Source organism: Lacerta agilis, chromosome 2 (assembly GCF_009819535.1).
Source record: "Lacerta agilis isolate rLacAgi1 chromosome 2, rLacAgi1.pri, whole genome shotgun sequence".
In the NCBI taxonomy this organism is placed as follows: Eukaryota; Metazoa; Chordata; class Lepidosauria; order Squamata; family Lacertidae; genus Lacerta; species Lacerta agilis.
The window spans coordinates 18,116,136-18,140,354 of NC_046313.1; the positions used below are offsets into that span (position 1 = coordinate 18,116,136).

Consider the following 24,219-nt stretch of genomic DNA (forward strand, 5'->3'; position numbering starts at 1 on the left):
CCTCCATAGTTGCTATGTGGAGCTATAAGGATAGTAGCAGCTCTGAAAGGAAATGTTGTTGTTCGGTTGTTCAGTTGTGTCTGACTCTTCATGACTTCATGGACCAGAGCACGCCAGGCACGCCTATCCTTCACTGCCTCCCGCAGTTTGGCCAAACTCATGCCAGTCGCTTCGAGAACACTGTCCAACCATCTCATCCTCTGTCGTCCCCTTCTCCTTGTGCCCTCCATCTTTCCCAACATCAGGGTTTTTTCCAGGGAGTCTTCTCTTCTCATGAGGTGGCCAAAGTACTGGAGCCTCAACTTCAGGATCTGTTCTTCCAGTGAGCACTCGGGGCTGATTTCTTTAAGGATGGATAAGTTTGATCTTTTTGCAGTCCATGGGACTCTCAAGTGTCTCCTCCAGCACCATAATTCAAAAGCATCAATTCTTCGGTGATCAGTCTTTTTTATGGTCCAGCTCATCTAAACATCGGATTTGGTTTATGTACAGACATGTTATTAATGAGATCATAGTTGTCGGAAGGGGAGCAGGTACCCCATCGGTAATCTAAATGTATACCCTATTACATTCACATTAGACCTGCATCTAAGACGGGGTTAGCTAACTGCGTGCCCTTTAGATATTGCTCAATGATAACTCCCATCATGCCTGACCATTGGCCATGCTCACCAGGGCTGATGGGAGTTGAGAGGCCAACAATATCTAGAACACGCTACATTAGCTAACCCTGGCTTTGAGGCAAGTCTCATGTAAATATAACAACTAGGTTTAGGTTACAGATGGGGAACCTGCTCCCCTGCATGTGTTTTAGGACAACTCCCACCATTCCTGAGCATTAGCTGTGTTGGCTGTGACTGATGAACAGCTGGAGGGCTTAGAGGTTCCCCATGTCTAGTTTTAATTCACTTAATTCATGCTGTTACTAACCATGGTTAAAATGATCCTGTTTTATGTTCTTCCACTTTTTTTCAGTCAACCCTAACCTAAAAAAAACCTCATGTTACTATCAACAATCCTGACATAAAGTGTTTCTACACATTTTATTAAGTTTAATATCTCAGGAGGAATTAAATGCTGTTTTCCTATCAAATGCTGTCCAGTGCCCCATATACAGTGAATCAGTTGGAACTTATTGTACAGATCATCCATGGCAGCAAATAACAAAACTGAATAAGATAAGAACTAAGTCATATTGTTCAGTATTAGTAGCTCATAAAAAGCTACTGCCTGCAGCAAGGAATCACACAGCTCTTCGTCTCTCCACTGTTTGTTTGATGACAATACGTTTCGATAATTTACTACCTGCTCTCTTGAAAAGTTCACACGGGGCTCAGCGTGCGTAACAGATTCTAAGAGAAGCTGTTTCACAAGGTCTATTCCACTAGTTCGCGAGTCCCCAACCATCAACTCAAAGTGCTTTCCTACAGCGCTTCGGGCCATACTTAATACTTTGTACTGGCCATCCTGCGAAAATGTTTTTTGTAACAACGCATAGAGCATGGCTTCCACTGTACGAAGATGTAACGTTACTGGAAACAAATTAGCATTCAGAGCAGAAAGTCCGCTTTTTTCCAAGACGTAAAAATCTGCTTCAGGAAGCTGGGATATTACTGAAGAAATCTGAAATAAACAAGCACTGAATAAATAGTAGCAATCCACCGTAAACATAGTATCTCCTGTACTATGAGAAATGTTTTACACTATTTTTTTGTTACCCAGAGCAAGTAATTATATACAGTAGGATGAAGTACATTTTAGAAAGTTTTGGGACAGCTGGCTCTGTACATTATCATTAGCAAGGGTGAGATGGCTTGTCTCAAGTGGTAGATTATGGGGACCCCTTAAAGGGCAGCAAACTCAGATTAAATTGTATCACCATTAAGGAAGCAGGAGGAATTGGACCTTTTGACTTCAACTTGCAAAATGTATTGAGCTGTTTTTGTTCATACTCCTATAAGCACCTATACTTTGATAATTAACAAAAAGATCTGACACAGTAGTTCCAGCAATGGGATTTAAAAACAAAGAACAACTTCTTCCCTGGGAGCTGACACTTGCTCAAGCACATGGACTGCAGTAGCATCAATCCTAGTGGAGCACCATGCAAAAAACATTTTACAACAGAAGTACAGTCGTACCTCGGAAGTCGAATGGAATCTGTTCTGGAAGTCCGTTAAGACTTCCAAAACGTTTGGAAACCGAAGTGCGGCTTCTGATTGGCGGCAGGAACCTCCTGCCGCCAATCGGAAGCTGCGGAAGTCCCGTCGGACGTTCGGCTTCCAAAAGAATGTTCAAAAACCGGAACACTCCCAGTTTTTGATTGTTTGGGAGCCAGAACGTTTGATTCCCAAGGCGTTCGGGAGCTGAGGTATGACTGTACCAGCCTTTCCTTCTACTGGCCCCAAAACTAAGACTAGTGGCGCAACCTTGCACCACGGGAGACTCTAACTCTCAAACAAATGGATTCAACAGGAAGTAAAACCATGTCTTACGATTAGGCTGTCAAGGCTTCTATGAAATTCATCTGCCAGTATGAAATACAAACAAATTTGAGATGTGGCTAAGGCTTGTTTCTACAAGGATGCAGAACAGGTTAACATTTTTCTATTTAACCTACTGGATCCCTGAACGGTTTCAAAGTAAGGTTGGTTCAACATATGAAAGAATTTCTCTGATTTTTTTTTTGAATGAAGGGAATTTTACACATTTAAAAAAAAATATGCAACATGAATATAGCTAGAATCATTAACTTGGACGAAGAGATGTCTTTCGTGAGTAAATAGGCACTTCCAATTGGGCAAGGAGTGTGCTGGGGGCACCAGTCACAAAATGGATGCCATGGAGGGGGCGCGGCATAACACAAAATTAGAGAGACAACCACCCCCAACCACCTTTATTTTTACCATGGGAAGTCCTGCTGATCCTGATTATGGAGATCACACATGCACACAGATGTTGTTGCTACCTAATAGCAACAGGGATCATTTATCAGTACAGTCCCATGAAAAATATACAAGGTAGCTACACTCAGTTCACAGAAATTGCTTTAAAGGTACCTGCACTTTTTGCTCCATAACTTTCTTTCTAGGAGGGTTAGAGACCTACTTCAAAAAAAAAATTTAAATGCTCAAGAGTCTGGGGTACCACTGGAAGCCTTCACAGGTGACCTCTGCACTAATCCAATCAATGGGTTAGTTCACAGCAGGACTGGAGGAGGAGCAAGTGGCCACAATCCCTTCTGCGGAGCTCTCACACACTTGTAACAAACCATGATTTGGCTTTGTGGTTTCTGCAAACTGGGTCTATATGTAGCTAACAGAACCATGCTGCTCCCAAAAGAAATATGCTGCTAGAAAAATTGCATACAATCAAAACTTAACGTGGCTTACCTCTTCAAAATAGACGGCTGGCATATAAGCACCTTTCATAAACATAGTGCACTCCTGCTGCTGCCAATCCTGAACAGCCAAGTGTCTATTAACATGAGCCCATGCAATTTTGCGAGTGCCAAAAACAATGGACACAATGCTATTGGCAGTCTAAAAGGGAGTATAGGAAAGATTTGTTGGTACTTACAGTATTAACCACATCATGTTTTCTAATACATAATTTCCCCATCTCCTGTTTGCTACAGGTTGTAAAATCTCCCCAGAATAAAGGGTATAACACTGTAAACGCATCTCTATTTTGAGTTTTACAAAAGAAGAATGGCAATTAGTCTAGCTAAGATGGTTGTAAAACAGGGGTCGGCAAGGTTTATCTTGCCTGGGCCAGATCAGCCCCGCAGAGATTCCTCCGTGGTCCGGATTGTGCCGCCCCCCCCCCCATTTTTGGTGTCTGCACAGACGCGATTTCTGGCACTGCGGAAGCAAGTCCCTGCCCCACGCTGGATTAGCACAGCATGCGAGCGGGCAGCTGGGTTTGGGGGCAGCTCATGGGCCGGTCAAACAACCTCCGCGGGCCGCTTCCAGCCCATGGGCCTTAGGTTGGTGACCCCTGTTATAAACACTAAGGGGCAATTCTTCACACATGCAGGTTAAACACGTGGCAGAGTACAGAAGTGAGTAGTTGGCTTATGCATACTTATTCGCAGAACAAATAGCTACTAATATGAAGCACTGTATAAACCCTAAGCAACACCATAAGAAGTGCCCAACTGCACAATCATCTTGCTATGAGAAATGGATGAATTGCATTAATGACCTACTCTCATACGCAGTATGTGCAGATACATTCCTTTACCTTGCAGCACAGATACCCACATGCTTGGGCTGTGTGCAAGCCTGTTTTAATACATTTCTTATAAAATGTACTTTGTCCAAATAACAGTACACCAAGTTCTGCCCACCCAAGGGAACTTTTGCCTCATGTTTCTTAAACAGCAGTGCCCCCCCCCCTACAAAATAACAAGACAATTGCTGTTGAGTAAGCTTTAAAATGCAGTGGGTTTGCTGGAAAAGTTTTTTTTAAAAAATAATAATCTCACTGAGAAAATTCAAGCCCTTTGGTACCTTCACAGGAAGTCTTTGAATCCACCATTACACATAATTCTGCCTAACCATCTAAAATATTAAAAATCACACAGCTGAATTTCATTGATATTTACTCAGAAGTAAGCCCTGGTGTATTCAATGGGATTCAGTGACTTGTTCCCAAGTTGCATGACTGAAGACTTAATGTTACTCTGTGGGAAATGGCAATATTCGTAGGACACAATGAAAACAATACCTCCAGCCTCTCTCTTTCTATATCAGGTTTGATATATTTCATTGCAGACGTGACACTCTGCGTTTTTTTCTCTTTTCTTTCTTCTTTTGCATTGGGATTGAGAATAAAGTTGCAGACTTTAACAGCTGTTTTATACTGAAAAAGAGGCACTTCTAGTAAACACTGTAAATTCCGAAATGGCCCGTGCTTGTTCCTGTACTCTATTATGTTCATGGACTTCCTTCCTCGCATTAGTTTCACAGCACTAAGTTCTTTCTCGGATGCTGAATTTAGTAGCTGCAAAACAGTAGATTTCTGCTCGGTAGAATACAAGTCATCTATTGCACGTTTTGCCTCCTTAAAATTCTCAGCTGCTGGTGCAGAATTCAGGTGTGTGACATATGTTGACTTCTTGTGACACAGTAGAAGATATAAAGGTTGAAGTGAAGATGAACCAAATGGAACCTGCAGAAAGCATCTTCTACCTGAAAATAAAGGGCCTGTCATGTTTGAGTCATTTCACCAGCATGAGTAATATGTTGAAAAATTCAGTGGATCGTACACACCATTTCTCATTACAGATCTATCAAAAAGGCCTCACTGTCAGAATCTTTTCTACATTCCTCTCCAAAACCTGTAAATAGATTCTCAATGTCCTGTAACTGTTATGCCAAATAATAGGGAATAGTTTAGCCAAACTTTTCTGTGCCAGTCAGCAATAAAAGACACAAGTAAGTGTATTGAACAGGACTTCTGAATACACATTTTATTTTTAAAACATCCTGCCCTTCATCCTTGGAAGAAGAATCTGTGTGATGGGCAAAAAAAAAAAATCTTTCTCAAGAATCCTTAGTTAGTTGGGTATGTTTAATCTGGATAAGAGGACAGTGACAGGAGGTATGATAGCCATCTTCAAATATTTAAAGGGCTGTCACATGGAGGATGGAGCAAGCTTGTTTTCTCCTGCTCCGGAGACCTGAACCAATGGATTCAAGTTACAAGAAAGGAGATTCTGACTAAACATGAGGAAGAGCTTTCTGACAGTAAGAGCTGCTTGACAGTGGAACAGACTCCCTTGGGAGGTGGAGAACTCCCCTTTAATGGAGCTTTTTAAGCAAGCTGGATGGCTATCTGTCATGGGTGATCTAGCTGTGATTTCTGCATTTGCAGGTGGTTGGACAAGATGACTCTTAGGAACCCTTCCAACTCTACAATTCCAAGATTCTAAGAGCCCAGCATCTTGCTTTAGGGCAGAGGTTTTCAACCTTTTTGAGTTCATGGCTCCCTGACCAACTACTTTTTTTGTACGGCACCCCTGTGAGGTTCAGAAGCCCAGTTATGTCACCCCTTGCCTGCAGAGCTGGCAGCCCCTCGCCCCTTTTTGAACACCCTCCCTTGTGGAGTGTTCCCTCGGTCTCCTCTCCCCTCTCCTTGGGGGTCCTCTGAGCGGCCGCAGCTGCTGCCCCTGGTCTCTGAGCTGCCCTAAAGAGAGGTGCCTCCTTGCACTGCCCCCCAGGGGCCTGGGAAGCACCCCCTGGCCAGCCCCAGAGGCACCATTCACCCGGGGAGCTTGCAGCCAGGGCTGCTGCAACGAACAGCTGTGCAGGCCTTTGGGAGGCAGAGATGCAAGAAGGCATCAGAGAGGCCACCCCCTTCTCTTCCAATTTCCACCCCGTTAGGAAACCTTCCCTCGGAAGCACCAATGCCGTCTCTACCTGCCCGGAGAAGGTCGGGAAGCCCTCTCAAGCCCATCCTCGCCCACTTCGGCTCGGTGCAACACGCTTCTCCTTCCCCCTCCACCGCCTCCGTTCCATTGGCACGTCCTCAAAAGGAGTCCGTCCCCCCGACCCCGCAACCGAAGCCCAGTGCGCATCGTTCCGGCTCCCTCCCGCGGCTCTAAGAAAGTTAACACGCGCGTTTCCCTCTGCCGCCTCCGCCGCTCGTGTGAACCCGCAGAGGAGCAGACCCGCTTCTTGACGCCCCCATCCGTTGTCTTTTCCCGGGGAAAGGCCTTCGCGGGTGGAGGTGGGAGGGCTGCTCCTTGTTTTCACCCTTAAATGAAAATGAGAGAAATGCTTCGGGAGTGACCCGCAGCTGTTTTCTACACTGGAGTGCGTCTCTTCCCACGATCGGAGGCCTCTCTTTAGAGAGAATCGCAAAGTGTTATTATACTCGTGTCCGCTCTAACGTGAGAATGGAGACCACGCACACAGACCCCTGCGGCAACTGGCGGCGGGGGGCGAGGCTAGTGGGGGCGACGTACCTTTGCTGCTTCTGACTCTGCGCTCTTGCATTCGCACGTTCAGGCCTGATGGGCAACCGGGTCTACATTTTACACGGCGGAGAGGCTGCTGAAAGCCGCCGATTCACAGCTCTTCGCCCGCCCGCATCAAAAACAGCAGCAAGCGGAAGCGCAAACCCTGCCTACTCTGTTTTCTTTCCAAGTACAGAAACCTATCTATCCCAATACTGTAAAAGAAACTGAAAGTCCTTTAGAGATCTGCCTCCCTGCAGCCATGGCTACCGCGGCGGAGGCTGTTGATCTTGCTAAGAATTTGCAGGACGAATTGACTTGCTGCCTTTGCCTGGATTTTTTTAACAAGCCAGTACTGATTATCAAATGTTCCCACAGCTTCTGCAAGGAGTGCATCTCTAAGCACTGCAAAAAGATGGGGCCCAAGGCACTCTGCCCCAGGTGCAGGGGGGAGCTCCGTCAAAATAATTTGGTAGACAATAGATCACTTGCGAACATAGTGGAAACTTACCAGCAGATGAAGAAAAACCACCAGGAATTGTGTGGACCCTCCTGGAGAGATCATCAAGCAGCCAGTGGATCCCAGGATCTGAAGTTGTCAGCTGGAGTTTTTCCATATCAGCTCAAGGTATGTACGGGCTTGATTAGGACGCTGTTGACACATACATTTGTGGCTGGGTGACTGCAAAATCTAAGGACAATTAGATTGCATGTGGGAAAGGATAAACAACTATCAAATGCCACAGGCAAAGATCAAATACCAAAGGCATTACTTGTCAGTGGCTAGTACACATATTAGGCTGGAACTGGTCAAATATTGAGTTGTGATAAAGCAATAAAAGATTAGGAGGTGTACATGCTCTCATGAACTGGTTCTAGAACTTCAAGCAGTGGGGTTTGATTCCTTTGTGGCAGGACTAAGTGTTACATTCCAACGGGACTGAAGGAAAATATCTCCCCTGTATAGCAAAGGAAATTTGATAATGGCTTGTATTCAAAGTAGTGCTAAGTGCTTCCTTGGGAAAGTGGGAAACCCCCTCCTCCCCTTGACCTCACCCCCCCCAAATATGTTGTGGTTTCCTAACCCTCCAGAGCAGATACTGTATGGGGATGGTGTACAGTTGGGGTGGGAAGAGGAGTCCTGTCACTGCTGGTGACATTTAAGTAAAGCTTAAGTGAATAATAATAATAATAACAACAATAAATTAATTTATACCCCTTCCATCTGGCTGAGTTTTCCCAGCCACTCTGGACGGCTCCCAACAGAATGTTAAAAACACGATAAAACATCAAACATTAAAAACTTCCTGATACAGGTCTGCCTTCAGATGTCTTCTAAAAATCAGATAGTTGTTTATTTCCTTGACATCTGATGGGAGGGCGTTCCACAGGGCGGGTGCCACCACCGAGAAGGCCCTCTGCCTGGTTCCCTGTAGCTTCACTTCTCGCAGGGAGGGAACCGCCAGAAGGCCCTCGGAGCTGGACCTCAATGGGGGTGGAGACACTCCTTCAGGTATACTAGGCCGAGGCTGTTTACTTTGTTACCTCATCAGTTACTAGTGGCTGGCCTATAAACCCATTTTCCTGCCTTGAGTGACTGCTTGTTCCAGCATTCCAGGAAGATCTACCAAGGTCAGCACTTGTAGCAGTCCAGGTGAGTGACTGCCACACTATAGCACACAGTCTCTAAACTAGTTGTTGTTTCACACCAACCTTTTCCAGTTATCATGGGCGGTTGCTGAAGAGAGTGGGTGTGGATATAACACAACATAAAATGAGACGTCCAGGACTTGAAACTGTTTGGTCCTGGAAGCTTTACTAATCTGAGTTATGGGAGAGTAGCAGTGTTTTGTCAGCAGGGACTCTTGACAAAAATACCCACAAGGAACTCGTTACTTGGTTCTGAGGGACGTGGGTTGCGCTGTGGTCTAAATCACTGAGCCTCTTGGGCTTGCCAGCGGCTCGAATCACTGCAACGGGGTGAGCTCTCGTTACTCTGCCCCAGCTCCTGCCAACCTAGCAGTTCGAAAGCATGGCAGCGCAAGTAGATAAATAGGTACTGCTGCGGCAGGAAGGTAAACACCGTTTCCATGCGCTCTGGTTTCCGTCACCGTGTTCCGTTGCGCCAGAAGCGGTTTTGTGATGCTGGCCACATGACCCGGAAAGCTGTCTGCAGACAAATGCCGGTTCCCTCGGACTGAAAGCGATATAAGCGCCGCAACCCCATAGTCGCCCTGGACTGGACTTACGGTAAATGTCCAGGGGTCCTTTACCTTTACCTTTTACCTTACTTTGTTCTGAAGCATTAGTTTTCTCCAGCCATTGTAGAGTTTTTGCGGTGACAGGAACATTGTCATACATACCAGCTTATTCTGTGTGGCACAGCTATAAGCTGGATCAGGGTGATATTTTCTAGATTCAAAGCAAAGGCTCAAAAATACATATCCAGTGCTCCCCACCGGGCATATTCAAGGGTACATAGTACCCGCACCTCCCTTCGTCCCAGTGTTAAAAGTGTGGTACTTACTGTAACAACTTCATGGTGAGTACCGGCACCTTAAAGAAACAAACACAACCCTGCATATTACTATTATTTTATTATGTATTGAATTTCTAATACCACCCTTCATCCGAAGATCACAGGGCACCATGGAGGGCGCTATGTTGACTATATACAGTAGTACCTTGGTTCTCAAACTTAATCCGTTCCGCAAGTCCGTTCCAAAACCAAAGCGTTCCAAAACCAAGGCATGCTTTCCCATAGAAAGTAATGCAAAACGGATTAATCTGTTCCAGACTTTTAAAAACAACCCCTAAAACAGCAATTTAACATGAATTTTACTGTCTAACGAGACCATTGACCCATAAAATGAAAGCAGTAAACAATGCTCTGTGCTATAAAATAAATAAAACAGTATTGTAGATGACAAAAAATAATATAACATTATTATTATTTTTAAAATTCTTTTTATTTATTTTCCAAAAACCATAAAAACCCCAGAAGAAACGAAAAGTAAAAAAGAATACAAGTAAATATACAGAAATACACACACTCACACATTCACAGACCAAACCAAACATTCCCCCCCTTTCTTACCTGCACTGATGACAGTCATTGTTTAGATGGGGGGGGGGAAGGCTTTTATCCATTTCCGCAGTCACACAATCAATCCATCAGTAGCTGAACTGGATTCCACACAGTCACAAAAACAAATGAACTGAAAAAGCCTAAAAAAAAAAAAGTACCAAACTTAATCCATTCCGGAAGTCTGTTTGACTTCCGAAATGACTTCCGTTTGACTTCCGAAATGTTCGAAACCAAGGTGCAGCTTCTGATTGGTGCAGGTGCCCTGGAAACAATAGCTGACAGCTGCATCAGACATTTGGCTTCTGAAAAATGTTCAAAAACCGGAACACTTACTTCCGGGTTTTTGGCGTTTGGGAACCAAGGCGTTTGAGAACCAAGGTACCACTGTAGTGTAAAGAACCTTTGCATGCCTATTTTGGAAGTACACCCAGTTGAAACTGGAAGGGCTTTCAACTATTAATTTATTAATTAAATTTGTGTCGTGCCCTTCATCCGAAGATCACAGAGTGGTTCACAGCATAAAAATGCAAAGTGAAAACACCAGATACACAATAAAACAAAAACAAGAGCAAAAGAAACCAACGACCCTCCTCCCACAGAAACATTTAAAAGGCCATAGTGGTGTTAATCAGCCTTCTTGAAGAGAAACACTTTCTCCTGGGTCCTAAAGATACGCAATGAAGGTGCCAGGCGAGCCCCATCGGGGAGATCCTTCCACAAACTGGGAGCCACCACAGAAAAGGCCCATACCTTTGTTGCCACACTTTGGACCTATTGTTGGGGAAGCATCTGAAGAAGAGCCTCAGATGATAATCGCAGGATCCCGGTCAGTTCATATGGGGAGAGGCGGTCTGTGAGGTATTTTTTTCAAGATCTAGGTTTATATGTGGCTTGTGGTTTTCCATCCTTCAGGAAGTGGTGAAAATAAGTGAAGTCTGCAAACAAATAGAAGCGGCGTGTGAAGCAATTGGCAAGTGCACGAAGGACAGCGCTGAAATGAAGGTCGGTACCTGAATGAGTTGCGATGATATGTTTGGCTTCTTTCTACCCTCTCCTCTTCTGGAACATGTAGAGGCCTTTTGGGGTTGTTGTTCATTTGGTCAGAGAATGTTCAGTTGAGGTCTGCCGTGCCCCTGACCCTTCCTCACAACTCATAAGATTGCAGGGGGGTGGCATGTTATAGTATCATAGAACTGAAGAAGAAGAAGAAAAGAGTTTGGATTTGATACCCCGCTTTATCGCTACCCGAAGGAGTCTCAAAGCGGCTAACATTCTCCTTCCCCTTCCTCCCCCACAACAAACACTCTGTGAGGTGAGTGGGGCTGAGAGACTTTAGAGAAGTCTGACTAGCCCAAGGTCACCCAGCAGCTGCATGTGGAGGAGCGGAGACGCGAACCCGGTTCACCAGATTACAAGTCTACCGCTCTTAACCACTACACCACACTGGCACTGAAGAGTTGGGAGGGACCGCAAGAGTCATCTATCTGCTCCACCCCCCAGCAGTATAGGAATCTTTCACTCAACTTGGGGACCTGAAATTAAGAGCCACACGCTCTTATCGACTGAGCTATCCCATTTGGTTATTATAGCAGTACCTCGGTTTTCAAACGTAATCTGTTCTGGAAGACTGTTTGAGTTCCAAAACGTTCGAAAACCGAAGCATTTGCTTACGGAAAACTCACTACGGAAGTCATGTAGCATGTTTGACTTCTGAAAAGCATTTGAAAACCGAAGCAATTTACTTCTGGGTGTTCGGTGTTCGAAAACCGAAATGTTTGACTTCCGAGACGTTCGAAAACCGAGGTGCCACTGTACATCCATTCGCCCCGCTATTCCACATACCGCAAGAGGCCATTTATTAATTCAATCGAGTCAAGTTGTAAAGTTTTACTTCGAATTGTGCCATCCTCGTCTGTAGATCATAAGCCAGATATTGAAATGTTCCTTCTTATATAAATTCCCATAGTTTTAAAGAGGCAGAAGCCCACGTAGGGGTTGAGAATTCCTGTCTGTGGGGTAGAGGGGGTTTTGTGCCACACTTCTCAGGAAGCTCTGAGCTTATGTGTCTTCCTAAATCAGCTTCTCTTCCTTGGTTTTAGGATTCTGTATCTCGGATCAAAAGTTCCATTGGAGAAGGCTTCAGTTTTATGAAGAAGTATATTAATGATCAAGAGGAAAAGGTGCTGAATGTTATTGACGAAGAGTGTGCTGCAGCTCAACAAAGCATAGACTTAATGAATGAGCAACTCATAGCAAGAATTCACAGGCTTTTGGAACTGCAAAGTAACTCTGAGGAAGTGATTAAGGTAAAAGCGGTGGGGGAGGAATGAGATTATTGGTGCACACTTACCGTATTTTTTGGTCCATAAGACACACCCAGGGGCGTCGCTAGGGGGGGCGGTATGCCCTGGGTGACAGGGGAGGGGGCGTGACAAGCGGCGGTCCCTCCCGCCACTCCCACGCGCCGCGGCTCCCTGCGTCACCCCGGGAGCAGCAGTGCATGGCCGAGCGAGCACCCCGTCCATGCAGCGCTGCTGCTCCCAGGGTGACCGGCGGTGCATGGGTAGTGGCGGGAGGGGCCGCTGCTTGTCACCCCCATGCGCCGCCGCTTGCTCCGTTGCCCCGGGAACAGCAGCGCACGGCCCGACAACGGAGTGCCCCTGCGCGACATTTCGCGTAGGTGCACTCCGTCGTCGGACCGCCGCTTCCGCAGCCCCCTTTTGAGCCGCAGAGTGAAAAGGCGGCTTGTGAGGCTGCCATGCGCAATCGGCGGGGAGCTGCCGATCGCGCTTGGCAGCCCCACGAGCTGCCTTTTCGCTCTGCGATGGAGTGTGCCTACACAACATTTTGCGCAGGCGGTCACAACGCCCTGCCCCCGGGGCATTTTCTTTTGCCGCCCCAGGTATGTATGTGACATAACTGGAGGATTTTAGAAACGCCATTTATTCATACTAGCCCTTGAATTAAAATACCATATTTTTCCTTGTATAATACTAGGTTTTTTCCTAAAAAATAATGTCAAAATTTAGGGGGTGTCTTATACACGGAGCCATCTCCCCCCATTTTCTTAAACCTGAGTCCCCAAAAATAGTCTTATACATGGGAAAATCTGGCACTTTTTTTCCTTTTCCTTTTTCAAACTTTGTGTTAATATTATCAGCGTTCTTTGGAAGGTTTTAGATTGCCCTGGATAGATTTATATACCGATGTATTCCAGATTTTTTTTTCCCCATTGGAAGTTTTCAGTCCACCGCCCCGAATCGACCGGTATACTTTTCTAACTTAAGAATTGTCAGAAATCCTTGCTGGAAATGTTGCTAGTTGTTGTGATTTCCTCTTCAAATATTAGAATACCTCGCCAGAACAAGAAGTTTCCATCGGTGAGCCTATCAGAGTGACCGAAGTTGTTGTTGGTGTTCAGAAGATTTCCGGCATCGTATATGCCGTGGAAGAGTTCAGAAGGCAGTTGGATAGGGCAGTGCTGGAAAAATGCCCCAGGCAGCTGCCTCGTGGTGAGTGGAGTTTGAAATTTTCCACTAGTTAAAGGAAATCTGGAATGTGTTTGACTCATTACCAAGCTGAGTCCTGTAAGATGCTGAAGAAGTAAATAGGAGTCTGCATATTTACACCAGTGTAGTGCTGACAGCCAGAAACATTCAGTAAGTACTGCCTTGGCTGGATCAGACCATGTCGCACATTGTGTCCTTACAATGACAGCAGCCAAATGCCCCTGGGAGGTAAGTGAGGAGAGCTTCATAGATGATTCCAAAGAGCACTCTGAATCTCTGGAATTGCCCACAATAGGTATTTTTTAAAAATCAGATCTTACAGTTTTCTTAATCTTTACAGCTGTGACAATTTGTATTAGTGTGGTGTAGTGGTTAAGAACGGTAGACTTGTAATCTAGGGAACCAGGTTCGTGTCCCTGCTCCTCCACATGCAGCTGCTGGGTGACCTTGGGCTAGTCACACTTCTTTGAAGTTTCTCAGCCCCACTCACCTCACAGAGTGTTTGTTGTGGGGAAGGAAGGGAAAGGAGAATGTTAGCCGCTTTGAGACTCCTTCGGGTAGTGAAAAGCGGGATATCAAATCCAAACTCTTCTTCTTAGTGCAGTGAACCTGATTGTGGATTAATATATTAAGATATCCACACATACACAAACATCTTCAAGATGCTTTCTTTTGCTCTGGGTATATCACACGACAGACACCCTTTTATTTTTCCTGTTCTGCCAACACTATGAGTACTGGACCCTGTTTGTTGTACAGACAGGATGCTTGATGAGAGGTTTATTTTGTTGAGACTGCTGTTTCAGTTCTGGTGAAATGGGGAATTTTAAGGAGGAAATATTAAGGATAGCCTTTCTTTCTTTCTTTTTTTAACTATGAGTGATAGCTGCTATTATTAGCAATGTGTTTGTGTTGTATTTCCTGCAGTATCCCAGAAGGGAACCTCTGTTGAGGTTTTGATAATAGGCACATTTATTTAAATTGGCTAATTACTAAATCGACTAGTTCCTTTGTTGATTGGCAGCTCTAGTGCTAATATTTCCCCACCCCCACCCCAAAGGTGTGGACATGTGTGCGATATTTGGTAATTTCAGGCCAATACAGTGGTACCTCGGGTTACATACGCTTCAGGTTACAGACGCTTCAGGTTACATACTCCGCTAACCCACAAATAACGCTTCAGGTTAAGAACTTTGCTTCAGGATAAGAACAGAAATCGTGCTCTGGCGGCTAAAGTGCTGCTTCAGGTTAAGAACAGTTTCAGGTTAAGAACGGACCTCCGGAACGAATTAAGTACGTAACCAGAGGTACCACTGTATGAGTAATTACAAAGATGTTTAAAGATACTCCAAAATCCACAGTTGGGCAATACCTTTACAGTCATACCCTGGGTTGCGCACGCACCGTGTTGCATACGTTCGGGTTGCGTACTCTGCTAACCCGGAAGTGCAACACGGAGCGCGGACGCTTCTGCGCATGTCTGTGCAGTCTGTGCATGTGCAGAAGCGCGATATCGAGCTTTCACACATGCGCAAAAGCGCCACCCGGGTTGCGCACTGTTCGGGGTGCAAACAGCACCCCGGAATGAATTAAGTGTGCAACCCGAGGTACCACTGTATTTTGATCCACTTAAAGTATCACAAAGGTGTGGCAGATTTTGTGAGTTTTTGAGAGCTCTTCATCAGAGAAGATGGTGCACAAAAGTGGGTAGGGGCAATAAAAAGACAAGAGTCTAAAAATTAGGCTGCATGTTGTTGCCATGAGGTCTACGCAAAGACTCAGTTCGTTCCAAGATGTAGATTGCTGTCCAAATAAGCCCCTTACATATACAGAAGTTTTTTACTTTGGGTATGTATTTAAGGACCCCAGATTCTAATCTAATTCAGATCTGAATTGAAACCATAGTCTGCAAAGGAGCAACAATTTGACATGTGCTGTCAACACAGGCTTCACATTTCAGTAATTTAATTGAGCATGCTTTTTCTGTGCTACAGAATTTTCTCCAGGAATAAGTAACATTACTTGTGACTCTAATGATATCCAAACCAACGTGGCAGAGGACGAAATTGCCTCCACCAGCAATTCTTGTGAGTAGTTAACTAATTGAATCTTATTCCTTCTCTGTTGCTCGAGAGCCAGTGTGGTGTAGTGGTTAAGAGTGGTAGACTCGTAATCTGGGGAACCGGGTTCGTGTCTCCACTCCTCCACATGCAGCTGCTGGGTCACACTTCTTTGAAGTCTATCAGCCCCACTCACCTCACAGAGTGTTTGTTGTGGGGGAGGAAGGGAAAGGAGAATGTTAGCCGCTTTGAGACTCCTTCGGGTAGTGAAAAGCGGGATATCAAATCCAAACTCCTCTTCTTCTTCTTCAATTGGGTGATATTACAACTTTGAGCAGCTGCACAGAAGTTCATGGGACTGCAGTCTCATGCTTCAAGTGGTGGCAGAAGTTTTCTTTTATTTTTTCTGAGTTGAAAGCCACAGCTCCCTCTAGTTAATGTTCAATGGGCCCCTGGATCTTTTCCAAGAAAAATAGTGCTTTAAATGTTGAGCACCGTAAGAAATCAAGTAACTTCTCTGTGTAGTCCCACACTGCATGGTCTCAGAGCACATGAGGTTGGTGAAGCTAAACAGGTGTAGGTTTGGTTAGTTCCCGGATGGGTGGCCACATGGAAAACACATGGATACCACCTTTGGTTACATCGTAGAAGAAATATTGAATGGAAATGTAAGAAAAGTAAAAAAATACAGTTGTACCTTGGTGTGGCGATCACACAGGGTCCCCGGACGTTTCACCGTCTATTGATCCCTGTGCCACCACTTTATTTCTCGCTACCACCAACCAGGCCCTACCTGGTAAAATACTGAGTCCAGTCAGGGTTCAATTGTAACATAAAACCTCTGTTTATTTATTGTAGTTTAACAAGCTGTGTGGTTTCATAAACGATCTCCGTCAATTACAATCATGGGGTGCCTATCCAGACCTATAACTTCTTCTCCCTGCTCTCACTCCCTAAGCCACCTCTCCGCTTTTTACTTGTCTTCTTAGCTCCTAACTGTTCCTGACTCAGCTTATTCTGCTACACTAACTCAACCTACCCACAGACTCTCCCAATTCACTCCCACTCCAACCAACCACCCAACACGCCAACGAACTCTTCTTGCCTCTCCCAGAGCTGGTTTTATAGTCCCTCTGACTCCACCCCCCGGGTTCTGATTGGGTAACCTGTTTAACTATTTCACCTCCAGCGCTCTCATGTGTCAATGTCACACTTGGTTTTCGAACAGCTAAGTTTTGGCTCCCGAATGCCGCAAACCCAAAAGTGACTGTTCCAGTATGCGAACTGTTTTTGAAAACCGGGGCTTCCACGGCTTCCGATTGGCTGCAGGAGCTTCCTGCAACCAGTCAGAAGCCACGCTTTGGCTTCCTAACGCATTTGGAAGTTGAACGGATTTCCGGAACGGATTCCGTTCAACTTCCAAGGTACGACTGTAAATATACAGTATAATCCCAGGGAGGAGTTTCTAGGGCCACCTGTATATTCTGCAGCTATCAAATGACACCATCCCTTTGTTGTTGGTTAAGGACCTCTTACTTGCTAACAAGGGGACTCTCTTTATTAGCACTCCATCAAGATTCTCTTCAGGGAACCGGCTGCTCTTCTTCAGCAACATCACCGGCCAGAGATAGTCCAGTGCCAGCAATTTCAAGTCAGTTTTCTCAGTGTAAGTATAAGTCACTGTATATGCAAGATAGTGGTGTTAGGAAGTGTGGACAAGACATTCAATGAACTGTTGTTTTGGTACTGCAAGACCTAGATTGATTGTCCTGCTGCTGACTTCTGTCAGTTTATGTCCAGTTAAAGCAGTGTCGGATTTACGTATAAGCTAAACAAGCTATAGCTTAGGGCCCCACTCTCTTGGGCCCCCCCAAAAAAATTAAAGAAAAACAACAACTGGGTGTACATTTCCAAAATATAAGATAAAAAACAAATAAAATAAAACCTACATACAGTTAGAGCTTAAGAATTATTTCACTATTGATATAGTTCTTACTTGTATTTCACTATTAATATACTTCTTAATTGTATTTCAGTTCAACAATTACTTTGATAAAATACATATTTAGTTATGTGCAAATGGCTTTAGATACTTATTAGATCCATAAATTACCATATAGCATATATTCAACACAAAAAACAGTGACAATTTGTTGTTGACAAAGGACAGCTGGACATAGGGCCCCATTATGTGGCCCCATTATCTTCAGTAGCTTAGGGCCTCATCAAACCTAAATCCGGCCCTGAAGAGTCAAACTTGTTTGTTTGTCTGTTTTAAGAGTCAAACCTTCACACTGAAATCATGAACTACCTTTCTTTCAATCCTAAATTTTGAAAGCACAGCATGGCATCTCTTAATCTTTGTTAATGAATGGCTTTCAGAAATCCTGTTCATTGGTACATTTAGTTTTATTGAGCTGCAAGATGTTTTGTAAACTTCTCTAGATTGTGTGAGATAGGATCTGGTTCTAAATGATTTCCTAGCCACAGAGAAATATTTATCATACCAGTATACAGTACCCACCCCACCCCACCCCCACCAATGTACTATGGGTTTTTTAATTAAATAGCCATGATACAAAATAAGCATTGATTGAATGAATTTATATGCCACCCTATATCCAGGGGTCTCAGGGCGGTTCACAGAATAAAATCAAGATATAAAACCACAAAATACATTAATAATAATAATAATAATAATAATAAACCTTTATTGTCACTACACCACCTGTGTGCAGTGAAATTAAATGAGCCCCCGCCCCCATACACTCAGTCTTGTTTGCACTCTGTGTGCTTGTCGGAAGTCAATTGAACCACTATTTATTTCCATTCAGCAGCCCAACAGCCCACGGATAAAAACTGTTATTTAACCTGTTGGTGAGGCTGACTATACTTCTATATCTCCTGCCCGAAGGTTGGAGATTAAAGAGGTGCTGGCCGGGGTTTGAGTCGTCCCTGAGAATTTCCCTCGCTCTCCTGAGGCAGCGAGCGGTCTCCTGCGATGTCACCTAGTGAACTCAGGGGACAGCCCATGATATCATGTGCTGTGTTCACCACCCTCTGTAGGGACTTCCTGTCCGTGGCTGTCAAACCAGTGTACCACACTGTAATACAGTATGGAGGGACACTTTCTATTGTGGACCGGTCGAAAGAGATCATCAATTTTTGTTTGACATTGTTCTTATGCAAGACCCTAAGGAAATGGAGTCTCTGTTGGGCCTTCTTAACCACCTGGGTTGTAGTGATTTTCAAAGTGAGGTCTTCACTAAGGTAAACTCCCAAGAATTTGAAGGAAGAGGCTCTCTCCACACAGCCCCCCCCCCCAATATACAACAGGGCTAGTTCCCCTCTCTTCCTCTGAAAGTCCAACACCATCTCCTTTGTCTTACTGATATTTAGGTGCAAGTTCTTCTCTAGCCACCATGTCGAGACTTTTTGAACCTCCTCCCTATACTCTGATTCATCTCCACCTGTAATAAGACCCATTATGGTGGTATCATCTGCAAACTTAATAATTACAGTGGATGGATCGGGTGAAATACAATCATAATGTATCCCACTAGTACGGGTAAGGACTCAGCACACATCCCTGTGGGGTGCCAGTGCTGAGCTTCAGAGAGGTAGATGTAACAGGCCCAATCCTCACTATTTGTGTGCGATCCCTCAGAAAGTCTTTAATCCAATCACAGATGGTAGAAGAAAGGTCCAGGTCCATCAGCTTTTTAATAAGAATGTCCGGAAGGATGGTATTAAAAGCCAAGCTATAATCGATAAACAGCATTCTGACATAATTCCCTGGTCTCTCCAGATGACTCGCTGCAAGGTGATAAGCTATGTAAAAATAAGAACAACAACCCAATAGCCCCCCCCCTTACAAAAAACACATATTAAAAGGGCATAGGATGTAAATCAGATCAACCAAAGGCCTGGTTAAAAAGGAACGTTTTTGCCTGGCACCTAAAGGTGTATAATGAAGGCGCCAGGTGAACTTCCCTGGGGAGAGCATTCCACAGACGGGGAGCCACTGCAGAGAAGGCCCCGTTCTTGTGTTGTCACCCTCCGGACCTCTTGTGAAGGAGGCACATGAAGAAGGGCCTCAGAAGATAATCTCAGGGTCCGGGTAGGTTCATATGGAAAGAGGCGGTCCTTGCCTGTTTCAAAAATTCTCTTGATCCAACACGTTGATCTTGTTTAATTTAAATGATTCTGCTTATTATAGGGGCATCCCACGTGACTTTTGATCCCAAGAGGGTCAACAACATACTTCAACTCACAGCAGATAAAAAGACAGTCTCTGTGACCCCTTGGGACTCTGACTATGAACATTGTCCAAAGAGATTCCGCATCAGCCAGGTGTTGGGCTCCCAGAGTTTCTCCCAAGGGTGTCACTACTGGGAAGTTAGCACCAGAAACAGCGCAGGATGGGCTATTGGTGTCGCCAGCGAGGACATCGGTAGGAGTGACAAGCTAGGAAGAAGTGAGGTATCCTGGTGCATAGAATGGTCAAGGAAATGTCTCTCAGCATGGCACAGAAATCAAGAAACTCCAATTAGTGAAGAGAAACCTCTGCAGGTTGGCGTTCTCCTTGACATTCCAAGCAATCGCTTATCTTTTTATTCCCTCACTGACAAGTTAACCCTTTTACATCAGTTTGAAATCAATGTGGTAAACCCTGTCTACCCTGCTTTTTGGATCTATGGTACAGATATAGGTGGCTTCTTAACTATAAACGATATCAAAAGGAATTAACCAGAAGCGGTTTAGTCATGCTGGCCACATGACCCGGAAAGCTGTCTGTGGACAAACGCCGGCTCCCTCGGCCTGAAAAGTGAGATGAGCACCACAACCCCATAGTCGCCTTTGACCGGACTTAACCGTCCAGGGGGTCCTTTACCTTTTTTTTTACCTCATACCAAAACTATAAATATATACCATCTTTATGCCGATTTGCCCTGGAGATTCCTGAGAATTGTAGTTTGGTTATCATGCTTCCCTTTTTGATGTGTGAATTGCTCCCCGCTTCCCCTCTGAGAGGAAATTAATTTACTTACTAAGCCAGTTTGACTCTAGTGTGCCAATACAGTGGTACCTTGGTTCTCAAACTCAATCCGTTCTGGAAGTTCGGTTCGACTTCCAAAACGTTCGCAAGCCAAGGCGCGGCTTCTGATTGGCTAATTGGCTTGGAAACAATTCCGACAGCCGAAATGGACGTTCGGTTTCCGAAAAATGATCAGTTACAGGGAGGTAGCCGTGTTGGTCTGCCGTAGTCCGAACAAAATAAAAAATGAAAAAATTCCTTCCAGTAGCACCTTAGAGACCAACTAAGTTTGTTATTTGTATGAGCTTCCGTGTGCATGCACACTTCTTCAGATAAATGTTCACAAACACTTCCAGGTTTGTGGCATCTGGGAGCCGATTTGTTCGTCAACTAAGCCGTTTGGGAAACAGGGTACCACTGTACTGTACATTGTCACTGGATGAAGGTTGCAGAATTATGGCTGTAGAAAGAGTTTCAGGTTTGGAATATTATAGCTGGCTCTTTGAATGGAATGCCCAGCCTTGCACATGAGTGCTTTTCAAGTAGTACTAAATTGCCTATATTAGTTTTGTTTCTAGCAGCAGTTTCACATCTGGCGTAGCAGATTTTTCATTCGTGCTAAATAAGGCAGGCAGAAAAAATATTGGATGTCTCTTTTTAAGCTGTATTTTGCACTTTAGAACATGTTCAAATGCTTGACCAATGTTTATAGCTACATAAATCTTCAATTTCCAGTAACGGATGACAAAAAAAAAAAAAAAAAAAAACGCACTCAAGTTCACCAATTTACTGAAAAGAAGTCAGAAGATAGTCTTCTCTCTGATGTTCAAATGTAACAAATTAGTTGAGCATGAACAAAGTTTGTTCACCCGTTCCCCCCCCCCTAAAAAAAATAAATTAAAACTTTTTGATGCTGGGAGCCAGCTTGTAATCCAATGACTAATACTGCAGACCGACTGTTGCTTAGGAAGAAGGGAAGTGTTTATTTGTATGAGAATCAGCTTACACTGTTTCATGTCACATGGTACAAAGGTCTCCTTTCCACAAGGGCCAGGAATCCAAAACGATCATAACTTCTGTGTTCCTGTGTGGTTAGAGAGGAGCCTTTATTTACACCAGGGGTGGGGAACATGTGGCCCTCCAGACGTTCTCCTCAGCAGCATAGGAACCCCTGCTGGCGCCTGGGAGGGGCTAACGTTGTTGAACACCACCCTGCAGCACTAAAAAAACACCACACTGTCGCCATACCACACTAAAGACTCCTGTGCCACCCTACAGACACCCATGACTGCCAACGCCCCCCCAACCCAGTGCGGACCACCCCCCTCCCCAGGCTACCTACACTTCTGGTGTACTCCAACTCCCAGCAGCCCCAGCCAGCATTCCAAACGGTCAGGAATGGTGGGAATTGTCATCCAACAATCTTTGGAGGGCCACAGGTCCCCCACCTCTGGTCTGCATAAAAGTTATGCTAGGGAGCTGATCAAATAGCACAAGGAATTAGGGGTCTAATGGTCAGTACCTAAGGCAACCTATGCCAACTTAATGCCCTCCATATGGTGCTGATGGGAGTTGTAGTCCAAAACATCTGGAGGGCATCAGGTTGGGAAAGACTACATCATCATCACCATTTATTATTATTATTATTATTATTATTATTATTAGCCGTCCATCTGACTGGGTTGCACCAGCCAACCACTATGGGTGGCTCCCAACAGAATATTAAAAACACAATAAAATGTCAAGAATTAAAAACTTCCCTATACAGGGCTACCTTCAGGTGTCTTCTAAAAGTCCTGAGATTTATCAAGAAAAACGAAATGCCAAAGCAACTTAATGTATGACCTGCTGGAGGTGTTTAGAATATATCTTTTGATGCTGCTTTTTACTTTATAATTCCAAGAGTCGTAGCTCTACAAATGATAATCGCAAAGCCAATTTAACAAAATTCTTGAGGCTGACCTCCTTTGCAATCTTTATGTTCACTTTTTATAGTTTACATATGCAGAAGGATAGTAAGAACTTTGCAGGGTTCAGAAACACTTTGTAGAGATGATAAAGTCTAGAATGTGGGTCAAGAATAAATGAAGGAATATTAATGTTTGGGTTTTTTTACATATTGTTCTGCTTTTTTATGTTCACTGGCTGTTTGGTAGAATCTAACAATTAAAATTGTGAAAAACGAGGCATACAAATAACTTGCTAAAATTCTCTAATAAAATGGCTTTATTTTTTAGCACACAAGACTTTCCCTTGTGCTGTTTCTATAAACCATTTCTGTTTGGATGACGGCACCCCACCAGCTTTGCTCTGTGCGGTATCTCTTAAAACAAAGCAACCATACAAATACTTGTTGTGAAGCAGTGATGGCCAAACTTGGCCCTCCAGCTGTTTTGGGACTACAACTCCCATCATCCCTAGCTAACAAGACCAGTGGTCGGGGATGATGGGAATTGTACTCCCAAAACAGCTGGAGGGCCAAGTTTGGCCATTACTGTGGTGAGTGCGTTGGGAAACAACCAAACTGCATCACGTTGAACACAGATAGGGCTGTGTTCTACCCTGCTCTACCCATTAGGTAGAGCATGAGACTCTTATCTCTGGGTTGTGGGTACTAGCCGCTACGTTGGCCAAAGGGTTGTCCCTTATTTCAATGTAAAATGCTACATCCTGTATTGACAGTTTTGTCCTGTATTTCAGGTCTTCTCGCTCTGTCTCTCCCAGGGTTGTTGGTTCTAGCCTGACGTTGGCCAATAAGATTCTTGCATTGCAGGGGGTTGGACTAGATGACCCTCGCGGCCCCTTTCGAATTTTACAGTTCTGTGATTCTATGATCACTTCTGAGTTAACAGCACACAGGGAATGAATGGATGGATGAATAGAAAACTGCAGTGCTGTTTTCTTGGGGGGGGATGTAGGGGTACGCATACCCCTAAACATTTTGTGAATCTTTGTACTTCTGTCCATTTACTGTATTTATTTTCCCCAATTTGAAATATTTTCTTGAGTCAAAATGAGAGTACCCCTAAACATTTTTAGGAAAAAAAGCACTGGAAAACTGGAGGAAGTTGTGTGTTAGTGACCCTCTTAATTTAGCCTTTGCGTTTCACTGTAAGAAGAATATTGCAGGCTAGGGAGCCGTTCCACATCCAAATCTCAATGGCGCTCCTTCTTAATTCTTCGCACGGGTTACCTCGCTCGTTCAACTGACAACCGGAAGTGTCCCTCTAATTCACCTCGCGCCCGAAACCCTTTGGGTGCAGCTTCCCGCGCTGAATTCATTTCCACTTCCGTCGTGAAAACGAAGCGGGTGCCGCCGCTCTAGGCTCATCAAACCATTGACTTGAAGGCGCCCGACGGACCGGCGGCAACATACAGTACTGTACAAGGTCTTTCACCATAGAGCTCGACAAGGCTAGAGCGGCAGCGGCGCTCCCTCAAACCGCCCCCCTCGGCGGAGGCATCGCGGCGGCCTCTAATGGCGGCCACCGGAAGCTCGGCTACCTTTTCCTGCCCTCCACCCTGTCGCTCTAGCCCGGCCGCCGCCGCCCCTCCCCATC

The 24,219-nt window shown here is 44.7% G+C and overlaps 2 protein-coding genes across 3 annotated transcripts; one reads left to right on the forward strand and one right to left on the reverse strand.

Moving 5' to 3' along the window:
- Positions 1–605: 605 nt before the first annotated feature.
- TEFM (transcription elongation factor, mitochondrial) lies at positions 606–7,019 on the reverse strand. Of its 2 annotated transcripts, none has more exons than XM_033138753.1 (4): positions 6,974–7,019; positions 4,732–5,195; positions 3,393–3,542; positions 606–1,623 (listed from the first exon to the last, which is right to left on the reverse strand). In XM_033138753.1, the coding sequence occupies exons 1-4, from the start codon at positions 7,002–7,004 to the stop codon at positions 1,186–1,188; spliced, it is 1,083 nt and encodes a 360-aa protein (XP_032994644.1). In that variant the 5' UTR covers positions 7,005–7,019; the 3' UTR covers positions 606–1,185. The 2 variants fall into 2 exon arrangements, with proteins under 2 accessions (XP_032994644.1, XP_032994643.1); XM_033138752.1 differs by lacking the exon at positions 6,974–7,019 and adding an exon at positions 6,426–6,546 and having other exon boundaries at positions 608–1,623.
- A 162-nt stretch (positions 7,020–7,181) lies between these two features.
- Positions 7,182–20,442, forward strand: RNF135 (ring finger protein 135). Its single transcript, XM_033138754.1, has 7 exons — positions 7,182–7,592; positions 10,965–11,054; positions 12,152–12,358; positions 13,402–13,564; positions 15,556–15,648; positions 17,186–17,287; positions 19,841–20,442. Exons 1-7 carry the CDS (start codon positions 7,227–7,229, stop codon positions 20,368–20,370), a joined length of 1,551 nt encoding a protein of 516 aa, XP_032994645.1. The 5' UTR covers positions 7,182–7,226; the 3' UTR covers positions 20,371–20,442.
- Positions 20,443–24,219: the final 3,777 nt, after the last annotated feature.